We start from the raw sequence: 19,082 nt of genomic DNA on the forward strand, positions 1-19,082 counted from the left end.
TCGCTGTCTCCTCCAGGGGGGCCGCCTGAGTGGGGGGCGCCAGAGCTGGAGGGCGTCGAAGAGGACCAGGGCTGCTGGGAAGCAGACAGTGCACGGGACTCGACGGCCGAGGCGGCCGAGTTGCGGCACGGAGGACTGCTTCTTACTGTCGAGAACCCTCCGGGGAGGCCGCGTGCGGGTCTCGCGCCCCCCCCGACGGGCGGGGGGTGAGCGGGGCCGCTGCGGCTCGACAGTAACACCAACCAGCCCCCCCTTGCGAGACGGGTACGTCGAGAAAGCGGACCTTCTCAGCGTTACTCATCTGCGCAAGTATCGGCCAGAGGAGTTCCTCATGGACCACAAGTGTGGACATCGTCCGACCCAGGGCCCCCGTGGTCACCTTGGTCGCCCGTAGAGCGAGGTCGGTGATGGCGCGGAGTTCCTGCATAAGCGCTGGGTCGGTCTTACCCTCGTGGAGCTCTCTCAACGCCCTGGCCTGGCAGGAGCCATAGCGTGGAGAGAGGAGGCAGCTTGGTCCGCCGCAATGTAAGCTCTCGACACCAGAGATGCCGAGACACCACATGCTTTGGACGGGAGTCTAGGTCGAGCCCCCCCCGGTGGCCGCCACCTACGGGCACGAGTGCACCGCGGCGGCAACTCCACCTGGGGACACCGACGCATCCTCCAGCTGTCTCAACCTCGAGGGAAGAGAGGGTGACAGAACTTTGTTTGACGTGAAACGTGCCGGAAGGGGCGTTCCAGGTCTTGCAAAGTTCCTCATGCACTTCCGGTAAACACGGCACTGGGGGCGGGCGCGGCTTGGAGCCGCGCTCAAACCCGAGGCGCCATGTAGCCAGCCGCGAACGCCGGGAGAGGCAGTGCGGGCACTGCAACCCAACACTCACGGCGGCCCGGGAAAGCATGGCTGACATTTCGACGTCCGCTTCTTCCTGGGCTCGACCCCCCGAGGGAGGGAGCCCGAGGAATCGTCGGAGTCGGATGGCAGTACGTCAACCCCCGATGCTGCAAGAGACATCTCATCATCACGCATCGTGTCCGAATACGTGATTGAGGAATAAGACGGCGGACCGTCTCCTGGGGAACGGTCAGACGAGCGATACGAGGTGTGAACGGTCCGTGAGCCCTTGGCTGGCGGATTATCGCTCACAGTAATCCTCATATCACCCTCGCTGCTTGCCGTAGCGGACGGCAGGGCTGTAGTCCTGCCGCCACGGAACGGGGAGCAAACGAGGGGGTGGCTGAGTCCCGTGGGAACACAGCCACCTGTGACGCAACGTCTGAATCGTCACCGCCCGCAGTGCGGGCAGGACGTATCCACAACGTCTGCCCCAGCTTACTGGAAGCAGGCATTGTGTCCGTCCCCCTCCTCGATGAGTGTGTTGCACCCATGAGAACAGCGGGACAAGCCACGCTGGAGAAATTTGCTCTTTTAGAAAAGGAAATTTGCTCGAACACCTCCGGAACTGCCGAGACGCCCAGGAGAGAGTCACTGCAGGAAGGGACCGTCCGCTGTCCACGTCGTAGATTCCAGCAGAAAGAATGATCACCAAGATCGTAGAGAAGCTCATCAGATGCGTAGGCTCTGAAGAACAAAAGGTGAATGAATGATCACGCCGGCTTCCCTCTTATACACGGACATCCGGGGAGGAAGCCCGGCATGCAAATTTCATTCGCCAATTTTCATTGGCCTTTTCTAAATACTCAGAAGATGATAGGTTCTCAAGACAAACCCCATTCTGTCAGTTCGACACAACGTCGAGAGACCGACAGAAAGGGAACCCAAGTTAACCTAATAGCCCAACCTTATTAAAAAAAAATTGATATATTGATTTCCTCCCATCAGTGACGGCCAGAGTACGAGAGGTTTAGAGAGAGGTCTGAGGCAGATTAGTCACCCACCATCTCAATTCAACAGGAAGAGGTCCTTGAGTACAGATCTGTCAAGTTGGGGGAAAAGACGGTGCATGCCATACCAAAACAGTGACACCAGGGAAAGATCAGAGAATGCACGCTCCAAAGTTTCAACCCCTAAATTGAAGACATCAAACTTTCCTCTGTCAGAGGAAAGTAAGTTGTCACTCTCAATTTTACTTGTAAAATTAAGTTAGTTTTAAGGCATTTTTACACAGTAATCTATTAATCTGTTGTGGTAATTTAAGTTATTTAAAAGGTGAATTTTAAAAATGATCATCTTATTGCCATTTAAAACCTATTTGGCTATGTTTCTTTGTAACACATAAGTAGATATTTTGACAAATGTCTCTGTGGCTTTATGTCCATACAATGAAAGTAAGTGGTGTCCAGTGTAGTTTGGTTACCAGTTAAGTTTGGAAAGACAAGGTGAAGGAATAAAGATTTTCATTTTGGGGTTTTATTGATATCGTTATACAGGCTAGACCTGTGTTAACACTTTTGAGATGCCGAATAACACCTCTGCTCACCTTTATTCTAGAATTCCAGAAGAAAGTGCTTCAGATGCTCATAGAAATTAGAGATCTGGTAAAAATTGTTACGACATCCCCTGATGGAACAACTTTTAAGGTCAAGCCAGCCATCACCAAAAAGGACTATGAAGAATTGGAGAGTCGTCTGTCAGATGATAAAGAGACAGCAGCCTTGGTAAGCTTTAAATGATTTATCTTCATTATCATCTGTTGTGTAGGTACATTCAGCTGAAGCAAATTAAACCACTTAGTATTATATGTTTTATGTAGATAGTTTTTATGACTTAAAATCCACTCTCTGCCTGCATTACTGCTGACTGAGGATGCCACAATTCTCAATATAATATTGAACCGTTGAAAATCTTTTAGATCTATCACTTTAAAATCTTGCGTCTACAATGAAACAAATTTTACAATGCTAGAGCCCCAACTGGTTAAGTACAATCTTGAAAAAAAAAGGTAATTTCTGTAAGCACAGATGGGTTCTCACTAATGCATTTGTGTTTGTGTGTTTTACTCTTTCAGAAAGCACATTTGAGAAGACTTGGAGGCGTAGATTCTTCTCTCTTTCCTCACCTCTTCAGTAGACTGAGAACATGACTTACACTTTACTTGGCACTTTTGTAGAAAGTGTACCTAAATAAATGCTGCATGACGTGATGCGGCTTTGCGCGTCTGATGTCCAACCCCCTTTATAAAGGGCTAGTGTCCCAAGCGGAAATATTCTTAATCCCTTAAAAGTTGTGCTTGGGCTACGTTTGTTTTAACCAAAACATAAACTTGTGATTCTGATTCTGACATATTAGACTTAAATATGTTTGTGTTTTTCAGAACTCTGTCAAATGCCCTGATGGCTCAGATGAGTTTAAAGTGGGAAGCTGGCGTTTTGTAATTCTGTGCTTTGCCAGATCATCTGTGGTAAATTTGCAAAAAGTATATTTAAATTTTTCTTATAATTTAGAATGTGCATGTTAAAATGGCATGAAATTTCACAAAGTACTCTCATATTGTAATTTTTCATCAGTTAAGTAACTTTATAAACATGTAACCTGTTTATAACAGTGTTTTAATTCATTTTTGTGCATCACGATGAAGCGTTCATCCATGTTGATAAAAAGCTAATTCTGATACATAGTTAAATTGATTTTATACAGTAGACCTGTAATTCAATAATAAATGACAAAATACACCTCAAAATTAGTTTTTTTAAACCTAATCCACTCTGGTACTGCATTCACCTAATTAAAGTAACTTGCGTTTCATCACCATGTAAGATTCAATGCAAATATGAAAGGAAACAAAGTTTGGCATGGACAATAGGAGCAGAGTGCTGTACACACTGCCCTACTGTTGATCTGGCATTAATCAGGAAATGTTATGGTTTTTAAATTATGACTAATAAAATGAATAATAAAGGCTTGGAAAATAATTGGCAATAATTACACAGGATTCATTTGTGGGCTCAAATGTACAACATTTATGACGATGACTTAACTTCTGATTTTTTTTCCTTTAGATGCTGTCATCAGCACTCACAACACAACCCAATCAAATATTCAAGGAGTTATATCCAGATATTTGAAATATGCACCAGAAAGGATGGGTGGTGGTGGCCGTAAGAAAGCAATAAAAAATGTTTAATAAGTTATTGCAACAGTTGTTTAAGTTTTTCTTTATACAGAATAAAATGTTCTAAAAAAAAATATTTGTTTTTCTATTCCATTTTGGCATCTTAAAAAAGGGTTTTCATGTATTCTTGGAAAATCCAATGTCTTTCCTGCCATTTTGAAACAGAGAACAGGAACAGAGAAGAATCATGCCATAAAGTTTTTCTCATTCATATTCAGATTACCCTTTGAGGTCATTTTATATTGTAATTATGCTCAACAAGTTGAATGCTAACAATTGCATTGATAATATACTACATGCTTTTCAGTAATTCACTCAGTATTCCAGTTTACAATATTTTTGCGCACAAGTTGTAATAATAGCGTTCAGAGTGGTTATAGTATTCGTATATGTTGATTCAGTTGCGACCTAGAAAATAATGTATATCTGTAGTTGATTTAAGGTTTAAAGGAAGACGTTAAAACAATGTTGCGATATTAACGTTGATTCAATTTTCAAAATCTACACTTTATTCAACGTTAATTAAACGTTAATGGTTTATACCTAAATTCACCCATGTTGAAACCTGAGACGTTTAAACAACGTCAGGATTTCAACGTTGTTTCAATTTTCAAAATCAAAACAAAATCCAACGGTCATTCAACGTTGACCCATGACGTTGATTCAACAGTGACTCAACGTTGAAATGCCAGCTGGGAAGTCTGGCTAACCGGATTCTGCAAGAAACCAGTCAGACGGCGGCTATGAAGAGGGGGCTCGAATTAGAGGCAGATGCTATCTGGGAATACTGCCAGATGAAAAGGGCGAACCACTACCCCTGTGGATTTGTCATTCATCCAGATGCTCCTTGGCTGGGTGCGTCTCAAGATGGGTTAATCTTTGACCCTTCAGAGCCATGTCAGATTGGGCTAATTGAGATGAAATGCCCAAATGTTAAAAGCTATGTTGACTGCCCATATCTCAAATTGAAGTCAGGAGCTACAGCAAACACATGCTTACTACTGGCAAATTTCGCCCTAAATAGTGTGCTTACAGACACCATATTAGTAACCATATACTAGCTTGTTTCTATGTGTAAATACTCATACATACGGTGTAAACAGCGCTCCATTTCTAGCTGCTCTGCTGTACCGGGACAGCCCCGCCCAGTATGAGACAGAAGCGGCAGCAGCCCTCGGGCAGCGCAGCTGGAAACGGAGTGCCGATTACCCCGTATACAGTATATACACACACGAGTGTTAGAAACAAGCGGGTATAGTGTTGCTATTCGTGTCTGTGACATGAATAAAGAAATAATGCGTTTAAAAACACTGTTAGAGTAGCTGTGTGTGCGAGTGAAACCCGCTTGTAGCTTAAACTGTTACAAATATGTGATGTTACGTCTGAAGTGGTCAAGTAAAACATCTCGTGTGATTTAACATACATCCTCAGCTCATGTTTTCCACATATAAGTTCATAAATAGTTTTAATAATGCCAGGTTGGTAGTCCAAAGTCTATCTGTACTCCCGGGTTTCTTCCCACATCCGTGTCGCTTTCGATTTCAACATGGTGGCAGAAGGCGGAGTGACGTTATATTAACGTTATTGAGCTGAACCTCGCACGTCTAGTTGCTGGACCACGGTTAACGTTACACAGGACTTTATACATTTATATATCCTGGCTGTATTAACATTTGTCGGTTGAAATAAATACACAGTGATTCAAACAGTACTAATGTCTTGGTTACGGATGTAACCCCAGTTTCTTGATGGAGGGAACGAGACGTTGTGTCGAGCCGACAGATGGGGTTCGCTCTTTTATCAACTTCCGACTAGTTTAGAAAAGGCCTATGAAATTGGCGAATGAAATTTGCATGCCGGACTATAAAAGGGAGACGGCGTGCTTCATTCATTCACCTTTGTTCTTAGGAGCCTGAGACCTCTCACGACTGCTGCAGGGGGCAGCATGTGTTGTGGCAAGAAGGACACAACGTCTCGTTCCCTCCATCAGGGAACTGAGGTTACATCCGTGACCAAGATGTTCCCTTTCTGTCGAGCCGACAGATGGGGTTCCCATGGAAAATGCCACGACGCTGTCCCCTGTCACAATCGCTAGCGAAGCGACGGTGACTGGCCTGGGCGTGTCAGCCGTGAGCGCTACTGCAAAATTGTAACCTACCAGTGGATAGGTAGGGGGTCCAAGAGCTTCTTTTGAACGTGGAAAGGCCACTGCCTTCGGCCCTCACAGGCGGCGGCCTTGTTTCTCTAACAGCAAGAAGCCACCCAGTACCGTAAGGCCACTGGGTAAGCGATACTTCCTCAAATGGGGGATGCGCTACAGAGACCACTTCCTACCGTAGGGAAGAGCTTTAGTGGAGATACCAACACAGTCTCGCCGTTTAGGGGAGAACTCATGGGAAAAATGTGCGGACTGAAGTAGTTTACCGCGAGGTGGAGGTCCACCTAGGGAAGGTCATGGGTTACCATGGTGGGAACCAATCATGAGGATACATCAGACGGAACCGCCCTGCTGGGGGGTTACAACGTCCGGTAGCACTAGGTCCGGTTAGAGCTATGTTGTGGATAACTCAGTTGGTACCCGGCCTAAGGGGCAGGGCTGCTCTACCCAGCCCACCCGCAGGAGGTGCTTGCTTAGTGATGGATGGAATGCCTGTTCTTCACCCAGTGGGGGAAGAAGGGGCACAAAAAATAGCACGCTGACCCACCTAGGAGGGGGGAGGTGCTTTCGCAGGCGTACGCCCTACCGGCCGCTGGTCTTACCTGATACCCTGCAAGACTCGAGCTGATACCGGTTTTACGCGAAAGCTGTAGAACCTTGCGAAGGTGTTGGGCATAGCCCAACCCGCAGCTCTGCAGATGTCTGCCAGAGAGGCGCCTTGAGCCAGTGCCCACGAGGAGGCTATACTCCGAGTGGAGTGAGCTCTCACTGCCAGTGGGCACGGGCAATCTTAGGACCAGTACACCATAGTGATGGCGTCCATGATCCAGTGCGCCAATCTCTGTTTGAGACAATCCCCTTCTGCTGATCTCCAAAACAGACAAAGAGCTGCTTAGAGCTCCTGAGGCTCTGTGTGCGGTCCAAGTAGAGGAGCAATGCCCAGTGGGGAGCGCCTGTAAGTTCACCACCTGGTGTCTAGGGGGAGTGGTGGGAACTTTGGGCACGTAGCCGGACCGGGGGTTCTCAGGATAGCATGAGAATCATCGGGCCTGAGTTCTAGGCAATCTGTGGACACAGAGAATGCTTGCAGGTCCCATACCCTCTTGAGCGCCATCAGGAGAGCAGTCTTCATCGTGAGGTGAGAAAGTGCGGCATCTCTGAGGGGCTCGAAGCGGGGTATCTTGAGCTCCGCCCGGACCGCATCAAGGTCGCAAGAGGGTATGGAGCGCGGGTGAGGCAGTAGCCTTCTCGCACCCCTTAGGAACCAAATGATCAGGTTGTACTGTCCTAGAGATTTACCAGCAACTGGGTCGTTATGAGCGTCAATGGCGGCTACATACACGTTAAGTGTGGAAGGGGAGAGATTACTCTCGAGTCTCTGGAAGGACAGCATGTTCCCGATCGAGCAACTTCGCGGGTCTTCTCTTCGAGAAGAGCACCAGCATGAGAAGAGGCACCACTTATAGGCGTATAGCCGCCTAGTGGCCAGGGCCCTAGCCTGAGTGATGGTCTTAACCGCCGCAGGGGGTAGGCCACTCAGGATCTCCTCGTCGGGGGAAGGCGTACTTCCGCTTGTCCCACGGCCAGCTGTGCGCTAGAGCATCCGTGCCGAGGGGGGCCTCGGACGGGGAGTACCCTAGCGGGCAATGGGTGGTGTCCAGGGAGGCGAACAGGTCTACCTGAGCCTGCCCGAACAGTACCCAAATGAGCTGGACTGCGCCGGGATGGAGTCGCCACTCTCTGCGAGGCGTCAACTGACGAGAGAGCGCATCAGCTGTCTGGTTCAGGTGGCCTGCGGTCGCTGACCTGATCACCTGCGGACTCCACAGGAGGAGGCGTCGGGTGAGTCGTGTTAGCTGCCGTGAGCGAACGCCAACTTGGCGGTTGATATACGCTACGGCAGTTGTGCTGTCCGACCGGACCAGCACATGCTTGTCCTGCACGAGAGGTTGTAGCCCGTTCAGTGCAGGTAGCACATCCAACAACTCTAGACAGTTGATATGCCCGCGCAGGCGGGGGCCCGTCCATCGCCCCGACACTGCATGCCCGTTGCACACGGCACCCCAACCCTGCAGGGAGGTGTCTGTCGTCACAACGACGTGCCTCCTGACCTGCTCGAGAGGGACACTCGTCCATAGAAAGGTCAATGAAGACCAAGGAGTTAGGGTGTGTCGGCAGAGAGGCGTAATCACCATCCGCCTGCTGCCGGTGTGCCACGCTCTCCAGGGAACTCGACTCTGTAGCAAGTGTTGCAGCAGTCTCATGTGCATCAACCCGAGGGGTATCACCGCCACCGAGGATGCCATGTGCCCAGGACTCGTGGGGACAGGGACAGACCGAAAGGGAGGACTCTGTACTAATATGCCCGACCCTCGAAAGTGAACCGTAGGAACGGGCGATGACGAGGGAGAATCGAGAAATGAAAGTAAGCGTCCTTCAGGTCGATTGACATGAACCAATCTTGACATCTGATAGATGCCAGGACGCGCTTCTGCGTGAGCATCCTGAACGGCAGCTTGAGTAGGTGCCTGTTCAAGGTACGCAGATCTAGCAACCCCCTTTTTGGGGACGATGAACATCTCGGCTAGAGGGTCGAGTACGATCGCTTCCTCTCCAGAGGGGTGGCGACCTCGGCCCGAAGCACGGGAGCATCCTTGCCTCTGACTGAGGTTTGAGAGGATGCCCCAAAACTTGGGCGGGCGTCTGGGGTGTTGGACCGCGTAGCCGAGACGGATCGTATCCCGTAGTCACCGTGATGGTTTGGGAAGCCTTGTCAGGCTCCCAGGGACCAATACAGGGAGGCTAGAGGTACGTTCTGCTTCATCGACCTCCCGGGGGGTGGTTTGATGGCCGGCAGTGTGGATCCCTCACCGTGGGGGGGCCCCCGGAGAGGAGATCGGCTCTGCTGTTTTACCTGCCTGGCGATGATGTAGCACAACGCACCATCGATTGAGAGTGCTTAGGCTGATGATTATCCTCGACATTGGGTCTCGCCTCAACGTTGAGTTGCCGAACACCATCGTGTAGAGGGTGAGAGCGGCTCTGATAATACTCAGACGATGATGTAGCACAACGCACCATCGATTGAGAGTGCTTAGGCTGCTGATTATCCTTGACATTGGGTCTCGTCGTGACGCAACGTCGAGTTGCCGAACACCATCGTGTAGAGGGTGAGAGCGGCTGTGAAAAACACCCAGAGAGAGAAAACTCTTAGAAGTGGGCTGTTGGGACGGGGCAGGAACCGTCCCAGAATGACCAACCAGCAATGGAATGGCTGGGGTCGGGCCCGAAGGTATACTAGATCTTCCTGTGGTCTTCCCATGAGGGCCGCTTCGGCTTCCGCCGCGGCTGCTGACGGGGTGGTGGTCTCCTCTTCGATGTCTTCTTCCGGGGGGCCGCCTGAGTGGGGGGCACCAAAACCAGGAGGCGTCGAAGAGGACCAGGGCTGCTGGGAAGCAGACTGTGCACGGGGTCTCGACGGCCAGGGGGCGGCCGAATCGCGGCGGGGGAGGATATGCTTGATATCCTCTGTCTGCTTCTTTAGTGTCGAGAACTGCGGCTCGACAGTATCACCAAACAGCCCCCTCTTGCGAGATGGCGTTGAGAAAGTGGACTTTCTCGGCATTACTCATCTGTGCAAGGTTCAGCCAGAGGTGTCTCTCCTAGACCACAAGTATGGACGTCGCCCGAACCAGGGCACGCATGGTCACATTGGTCGCCCGTAGAGCGAGGACGGTGACGGCGCGGAGTTCCTGCATAAGTGCTGGGTCGGTCTTACCCTCGTGGAGCTCTCTCGACGCCTTGGTCTGATGGACCTGCAGGATGGCCATAGCGTGGAGAGAGGGGACAGCTTGGCCCGCAGCAGAGTAAGCTCTCGACACCTAAGATGTCGAAAAACCTATATGCTTTGGACGGGAGTCTAGGTCGAGCCCCTGGGGGACATCGACGTATCCTCTAGCTGCCCCACCATCGAGGGAAGAAAGGGCGATGGAACTAGTTGACTGTATCTCGTTATTGGTGCTGCTAGACCTTAGTGCTGCATTCGATACCATTGACCACAGCACACTCCTACGTAGATTCGGAAATTACGTCAGCATTAAAGGAATAGCTTTGAAATGGTTTAAATCTTATTTATCCGACCGTTTTCAATTTGTAGCAATAAATAACGAGGTGTCACGCAAATCGCCAGTCCAGTACGGTGTACCACAGGGCTCAGTCTTAGGGCCTCTGCTCTTCGCATTATACATGCTACCTCTAGGAGATATTATAAAGTGACACGGAGCTAGCTTTCACTGTTATGCTGATGATACTCAACTTTATATTTCCTCGAAGCCTCATGAAACACAGCAGTTTCATCGAATAATGGAATGCATAGTCAATATAAAAAACTTGATGAGTAACAACTTATTACTCAACTCAACTCAACTTTATTTATATAGCGCTTTTACAATTTTCATTGTTACAAAGCAGCTGTACATGAGACATATTGACTATAAGCAAAATAATTAAAGCCCTAAGACTGAGCCCTGTGGTACACCGTACTGGACTTGCGATTTGCGTGACACCTCATTGTTTATTGCTACAAATTGAAAACGGTCGGATAAATAAGATTTAAACCATTTCAAAGCTATTCCCTTAATGCCGACATAATTTTCGAGTCTATGTAGGAGTGTGCTGTGGTCAATGGTATCGAATGCAGCACTAAGGTCTAGCAGCACCAATAACGAGATACAACCTCGGTCAGACGCCAATAGCAGATCATTTGTAACTCTGATCAAAGCAGTCTCTGTACTGTGACATGCTCTAAATCCAGACTGGAATTCTTCATTGATGTCATTCCTTTGGAGGAAGGAGCATAATTGAGTTGAAACTACTTTTTCCAGAACTTTAGATATGAAAGGTAGATTTGATTATTATTACTGAACTCGGACAAAACAGAAGTGTTACTTATTGGACCGAAAACTGCTATACGTAACAATCAAGAATACTGCTTAACTATTGACGGATGTTCCATAAAACCCTCGTCGTCAGCAAAGAATCTTGGCGTTCTATTCGATAGTAATCTGTCATTTGAGAGCCACTTCTCCAATTTCAAAATCAAGTGCAGGTGGTAGATCCTTTTCCTGTCTAGCACCTAAACGTTGGAATAGTCTTCCCTGCACTGTCCGGGAGGCAGACACACTCTGTCAGTTTAAATCTAGACTAAAGACGCATCTTTTTAATCTTGCATACACTACACTTCCATAATATAAATCCTCTGAGGGTTTAGGCTTCATTAGTTAGATCAACCGGAACCAAAAACACAACTGATTTACTTGTTGCATCAAAGAGTGCAAAACAGTACTCTCAGCCAGTCTTGTCTGATTGTTCCAAGGTTACCACAGCGAGCAGGATGCAGTTCATGGCCAGACCTGATGGTAAAGCAGAGAATGGAAATCGGCGACCTGACAAGAGCTGAGATGATAGAGCTGGATAAAGAAGGACGTGGTCACTTGACACGTCTTCACCACAAAATTTCAAATGCTATTAGATTATTAATGATAATCTTAAAACTATAATTTACCTTATTTGTAAGTTTATTTATTTTAATAAATATTTTATATTTACATTTTACGAGGTGCGCAGTTTTAAAGTCAAACGTGTCTCTCTGTGCATGCGTCTTTCCGTGCAGCGCTTGTGTAACGTTTTCAGCACCACCGGCCACGCCCCCCATGTCGTCACCGCCAGCTCGCTTCACCCGTTCCCTCTCCCCGGAGTTTTGAAGTCAATTTCCCAGCATGCACCACACACAGATGTGGCAATACGGGAGATGCAACAGGCTGGACAACCTCTTGAAAGGTACGCGGAGGAATTTGTGGAGTTGAGCTATCGGGTGAGTTGGAGCGATCCTTTTTTGAATAATATATTTCTGACTGGTCTGGATGATGATCTGCTCGCCCTTCTCGTACTCCCCTTCGCGGAAGATTCCTCGCTGGAGGACTTCATTAACCAGGTCCTCCACGTGATGGGCTCAAACTTCCGCGTTGGGGATGCCGAGGAGGACTTGAGCGGTCGTCATCCAGAACCAGTGAAGAGAGGGGGATCAGCTCCGACTCGCTCGATATCCGCTCCGCACTCCTCCGCAAAACCTCATCGTCGTAGAAAACGGCGAGGACGCCGCCACGCCTCTCCAGCCAGTTCCGAGCCGATCCAGCCCGACTTCGAAGCCTGTTCCGAGCTGTTCCCACTCTGCTTTCAAGCCCATTCCGAGCTGGACCCGAGCTGGACTCTGGACTGCCAGAGAACCGTGAGCCGGTCCTGCCCGGACTTCCAGAGATCCTCGAACCAGCCCCGTCCGGTCTGCCTGAGATCCGTGAGACGGTCCTGCCCAGCCTTCAAAAGCCGCCAGAGCCCACTAAAGAGGAGAATCTACTGGACTCGTGGGTAGATTGGGAAGAAACTTGCTTACTGCCTGGGGCCTCTGAACTGCCTGTTTGCCCTGCTACCTCTACGGAGGTAGCTTCTCTACCCCTGGCGCTTCCGCTTCTGGAAGTCGCGTTATGGTGTGTCTGGGCCGCACACATGTCCCTAGAAACCCCAAGAAGATCGGAACTAACACCCACCCTCCCTCTCCAACCTCCTCGTCCCAAGCCAACAGCACCACGGCAGCAGCTACATCCTGGCAGCCCCTCGTCTCACCCTCAGCCATCCATCGGTGGTGAAGGAACACCATGGGTCTACCAGTCAGCATCAGCTGCATGGCAGCAGGATCCTCAGTCTCCGTCCTCAGCCTCTGAACCCCAGACTCCACCTCGGCCCATCGACCCCGTGACGTCCCCTCAGCCTCATCCTCCCTCGTCTGCATCATCGTCCGGTCATCCACTGGCTCGGCCTGGCTCCCTCCTCTCTCCGGATCCGTCTGGGTCGGTCGGCGAGCCGCCTTCGCCTAAGGACTCTGCTCCTCCTGCTACGCCTCTTCGCTCCGTCCCGTCAGCTCTGTTGGCCTTCTCCCTCCCGTCGACTACTCCTTGGTCATCAGTCGCTCCGGTCTCGCCGCGGACTCCCAGGTCTCCGCCTCCGCCTCGGTCGAGTGCGACTTTGGTTCCGCCTGGTCCCGCTGGATCCTCGGTGTCACCCTGGCTTATCGGCTTTCTGTCTCCGCCTCGGACTCCACCTCCACCTGGGTCGCCTCTATCAGTCGGCTCCTTGACGTCGTCAGCCTCTCCTCCTCCACGGCGCCATCCTCCATCGGCTCCTTCGGCGGTCACCATCAGGGTAGTGGTCTGGATTCTCGCTGGTTCCTCCTGCTCCGGTCCCCTTCTATCTCTGCCCTGGATCCTTCTCCCATCTACACCCTCTTGGTTCTTCTGGTTGTCTGCCCGTCCTCATCTGTCTTCTACCAAACTCCGTCCTCCTCCTGAACCCCCACCTGTCCTCCTCTGTTGGATATGTTACGGCGTGAGGTCACGCCTTTTCGGGAGGGGGCGTACTGTAACGGTTTCAGCACCACCGGCCACGCCCCCCATGTCGTCACCGCCAGCTCGCTTCACCCGTTCCCTCTCCCCGGAGTTTTGAACTCAATTTCCCAGCATGCACCACACATCCACCATTTTTGATTAGTCCACACCTGCATCACATCATCAGGACTCTATTTAAGTTTGCACCTTTTTGTTCTTCAAGGTTCAGTCTTGTTGTCTTCAAAGCAATTCTCAACCCCGATAAGTATTTACCTGTTATTGAAAGACTTACCTGTTTTTTGGATATACCTGTTTTTGAATACTTACCTGTTTTTGGAGATTTACCTGTTTTTTGAATACTTTCCTGTTTTTGGATACTTACCTGTTTTTGGATATTCCTGTTTTTGCATACTTACCTGTTTTTGGATACTTACCTGTTTTTTACTTACCTGTTTTTGGATATTCCTGTTTTTGCATACTTACCTGTTTTTGGATACTTACCTGTTTTTGGATACTTACCTGTTTTTGAAATAAACTCCTTTTCCTTATATACTTCAGTGGTGTGCTCTCCGTCTACCAGAACCCTGACAGCTTGGTGCGCAGTTTTTAAGTCAGATGTGTTTTGCATGTATCTCTTAAAGCCGCGCAGTTTTAAAGTTTAAACTGGAGAGGTGTTTAAAATGACAAAATTAAAGATTATATTTGTAAAACTCAATTTGTGGCGTTTGCACTTTGCAAAGTACATAATAGGCTAAATACCCTGATTTGGGGGTTTATTTATATCAGAGGTGGGAAGTAACGAAGTACACTTTTTGTACTATACTTACGTATTATGTTTTCTGTATACTTTTTACTGTACTTCACTACATTTGAATGAGAGACAAAATATTTAGAAGTGTATTATCTTAAAAAAACTACAACCCAAACTAACTAAATTATGGATTAACGGTCATCACACTTTGAGGATGTTCACCCCACTTTTTTACTTTGTAGAAAATGAACAAATCAATCACAGATATGCCACAAAACTATTTTATTTATTAGATGAACATTCTTTGTTTGTGAAACATACCTCAAACAAATTAAATTTGAATAAAATTAATTGAATACATTTGTGCAGAGGAAACAATTATGTAAACGTTCAATTTGGGGAAAAATCATGAAATCATAAAATATCTGTTTACAGATCAGTTTTGGAATTTGTTTAAGACATGTAAATTCCAAGTGATTCCACATTTTTTTTATGCGACGTTGAATGATTACATATTTTTTTCTCTAATTTTGGTAGAAAAGTGGGGTAAACATCCTCATAGTGTGGAGATTCCATAATTTTTGTCATGTGTGGAAGAGAAAATCCATAATTATGTTCTTTGCCTTCAATGCAAATCTAACAATTTGCAAAAGGTTTGAATTTCATTAGTTGCCAAGCATCAAACAACAGAAGTTGTCACGACTCTGCTTTATCTTGTCATGGATTTCTTGGTCTTGTGGCAGAGTCGTGGCAAAGCCTTATGTTTAGTGTGAGAAAGCCATGGGGTGTTTATCTTTTGACACTCCATGTGTATTCTCGTGTCTTGTCATTGGCCCCGCCCCTCTCGTTTCCCGTATTGCCTCCCTGCCGTGTCTTATGTTCCACACCTGCCCCTCGTTGATTATCCCTCATTTGTCTTCCCTTTAAATAGTCCTCATGTTTCATTGTCTTGTTGCTCGTGGATTGCGTTCAGTGTACCTGTTCGTGCTTATGTGCCCTGTACCTTGTTCATGTTCTCTTGTCATTGCCGACCGTATGTCTGTTCCTTGCCTTGGCCGTGAGCTGTGAGTTGTGCATTTTTTGCCTTAGTTACCATGTTGTGTTTTTTGGTGTAAGATGTTTGGTCGTGTTTTTTAGTTTAGTTTTTGATGTTCTTGTTTTACATTTTGCCCCCACGTGGGAAGTCTTTTGTTTTATATATATATATATATATATATATATGTATATGTGTATATGTATATGTATATGTATATATAGCCCTCTCGGTATGTCGTCAAGGGCCAAATGACGCAACTTTCTGTAAAGTTTCGGGCTCCTGGGGCCTTCGCGGGTGGAACGAGAGCCTCTGACACCTGCAACCTATCCTATTATTTTCATAGGTGCCTATCGTACAGAGACCCCCGAACGAATGACCCCGATTCAAATTCTGTAGCTGTTCGCCGCCCCCTCATTCGGTTCCCAAAGTTTGAAGTCGGTACGGCGTCGTTATGTACTATATAGCACGTTTTGGGGACGTTGTGGGCCGTTTATTTTTCTGGATTATTTTTTGTGATTTTTTTCGATCACTTGCCGTACACCGAGGGGTACGGGCTTCGGATATGTGGTGCATGAGGGTGTGAAGAACCAGCATTCGAAGCCCCGAGGTTTTTGTACAAGAATTAAGCAGAATTTTGCTGAAAATGCTGTTCAGAGATGTATTTCTGTGAAAAGTGCATTTGTAAGCAAAATAAGCATTTTAATAGCCTGAAGTGTGCAATATACCAATATGGGGTGCTTCTAGGATACATAGCTGTAGGTTTGTCATACAAAAGCTGTTTACAGTCTTAAAAATTGACCTTTTACAGTCACATGGCCCAAAGAGATCAATGCGAGGGAGAGAGACGTATGAAAAATAATAAAAAAATACTTAATTTCATAGCCCAACCTAGCCCTATCGGTATGTCGTCGAGAGCCACGTGACGCAACTTTCTGTTAGGTTTCAGGCTCCTGTGGCCTCTGCGGGCCATACGGGAGCCTCTGACACATGCAACCTATCCCATTATTTTCATAGGTGGCTATCGTACGATGAGCCCGGAACGGCCCCGGGGACTTTGAATGACCCCGATTCAAAATCTATAGCTCCTAGCGGCCCCCTCATTCGGTTCCCAGAGTTTGAAGTCGGTATGACCTCGTTATGTACTCTATCGACCCTGTTTGGGGAGGTTGTGGGCCGTTTATTTTTGGGGAATTTTTTTTGTGATTTTTTTTCGAGCACTTTCCGTACAGCGAGGGGTACAGGCTTCAGATATGTGGTGTGTGAGGGTGCGTCGAACTAGCATTCGAAGCCACGAGATTTTTGTACAAGAATAAAGCAGTTTTTTGCTTAAAAAACTGGTGAGAGACTAATTTCTGAAAAGTCTGTTTGTATGCAAAATAAGCATTTTAATAGCCTCAGGTGTGCAATGTACCAATGCGGGGTGCTTCTAGGATACACATCTGTAGGTTTGTCAGAAGAAAGTTGTTTACAGTCTAAAAAATTGACCGTTTACAGTATTGTCCACTGTAAGCCTACGAGGCTACTGTCAAATAAGTTTCACAGGAAGTGCCAGTCGTAACTTATTTGACGGGTCCTCATAGGTAGCTAATGTAGACACCATTTTTATGCTCCTGGAGCACATCTTTGAGCTTTAATTCACATCATGGTGAAGGGCTGTGCCTACCATTTTTGAGCATAATAGCCATGTTACAAAGCTGTAATAAACAGGTAATTGCCAAACTGAGTCACGGACACTTTTGGCACGGCTCCCATAGGTAGCTAATGGACACACAATTTTTAAGCTTCTGGAGCATATCTATGAACCTTAATGCACGTCATTGTGAAGGGCTGTGACTCTCATACACTCTACTGTTGGATTAAGCTATATAACTCCTTATTTAGGCTTATAATGACCCTTAATAGGCTTTGTCCATTATTTACCTATGAGGGTCCCATTAAAAAAGTTACGAATATACATGCCACACATAACTTGTTTGACAGGGCTCACATAGGTTGACAATGTACATCCCACTCATAACACTTTTGGCACGGCTCCCATGGGTAGCTAATGTACATACTATTTTTAAGCTTCTGGAGCACAACTATGAGCTTTATTGTACATCATTGTGAAGGAATGTATCTTCTGTGTACAATATTATTGGTTTACTCATTGCCAAAGCAAATAATGGTAATTTAGAGGCTTTGTACATTCGCCACGTATGAGGTCCCCTTCAAAAAGATACAGATGTAAGAAATTGGCGTGTGTGACAAAGCGCTAAGGATTCCCAACCTGTAGCACAAAATCACAATTCACAGAAATGCATCTCACTCCTTACCTGTCACATAGGAGGCAAATTTACACAGTTTTAAGCCTGTAGAGCACAATATTGAGCTTTAATGTACATTATCATGAAGGAATGTGTCTCCATAGGCTTTGTCCATTATTTACCTATGAAGGTCCCATTAAATAAGTTACGAATGTACATGCCACACGTAACACTTTTGGCACAGCTCCTATAGGTAGCTAATGGACACACCATTTTTAAGATCCTGGAGCACAACTGTAAGCCTTAATGCACGTCCTTGTGAAGGGCTGTTCCTCTTATACACTCTACTGATGTTTTAAGCTGGATAAATCATTGCCAAAGCAAACGAGACCACTGACAGGGGTCTTATTCTGTCTACCTAATTTTGGGCCCTTCGAGTGAATCGCAGATGTGAGAAAACATTGTGTCGATGCACACCGGCGCTTTTATGTGCACGTTCAACTCGAAGTCAAAGAAAAGGGCTTTGGGCTGTTTAAGCATGTGTCACACAGCCGCTGGGCTCAAATGAGGCAGTCAGCTCTGAGACGGGGTCCCCCGGGGCGCCGGGTGGCGTCCGGGACTTCGGGGGCATCGGGCAGGCCTCCCTCAAGTTTAGGCTGCAAGGGGGATGCTTAGGCGTTCTGTGGATGGAGCGGGAATCCCCGCCCAAAATAGGTTACAAGGGGCGCGCGTAGGCTTCTCGTGTACGTAGGGGTCCGGAACCGGCCCGTAGGCTGCAAGGGGGATGTTTAGGTGCTCTTCGGGAGGCCCGGTTGCAACCTGATCGGCGCGTGTGGCTTAGGCTGGGACCGTACGTCGAGTCGCCCCCTCGTGGTTCTGCCCAAGAGAGCGCCTAACCCTTTGTTCCATGACTCAACTTTGGGCATTTTTCATGGGTCCCCTGGGCGTCGCCGCCGCCCCATGACACTTCTGTTCGATCGCGGGCGCTCTCCCCTTCGTTTCGGCCCCGCCGGGCGACCTGGGAAAAATTTGGGGTCGTCGGCGCGCAGCGTCCATAACTAGCCATCCGGCGCGTGTCAACTAAGTTATACGTTACGTTTGATGGCCTTAGGCATGCAATTGACCTGAAGAAAGAGTACTTCCATGTCTCCATTCTCCCTCGACATCGGTCGTTCCTACGTTTCGCGTTCGAGAGGTGGATTTAACAGTACAAAGTCCTGCCCTTCGGTCTGGCCCTCCCTCCCTGGGACTTTACCAGACTCGCGGAGGCTGCCCTATCTCCCCTCAGAGGACAGGGCGTGCGTATACTCAGCTATCTCGACAACTGGCTTATCTTGGCTCACTCACGAGATCTGTTGTGCACGCACAGGGACCTCGTGCTT

At 47.9% G+C, this 19,082-nt stretch overlaps 1 protein-coding gene across 1 annotated transcript in view; it reads left to right on the forward strand.

The window, feature by feature from the left end:
- The window catches only part of LOC130553021 (uncharacterized), a 38,927-nt gene extending 36,293 nt beyond the window's left edge, over window positions 1-2,634 (forward strand). Inside the window, exons 7-8 of the mRNA XM_057331759.1 lie at window positions 1,844-2,067; window positions 2,453-2,634. Of these exons, the coding sequence (XP_057187742.1) occupies window positions 1,844-2,067; window positions 2,453-2,634 (406 nt within the window). The remainder of the gene's footprint in view (window positions 1-1,843; window positions 2,068-2,452) is intronic.
- The last annotated feature ends 16,448 nt before the right edge of the window (window positions 2,635-19,082 follow it).

This window comes from Triplophysa rosa, linkage group LG4 (genome assembly GCF_024868665.1).
Source record: "Triplophysa rosa linkage group LG4, Trosa_1v2, whole genome shotgun sequence".
NCBI lineage: Eukaryota > Metazoa > Chordata > Actinopteri > Cypriniformes > Nemacheilidae > Triplophysa > Triplophysa rosa.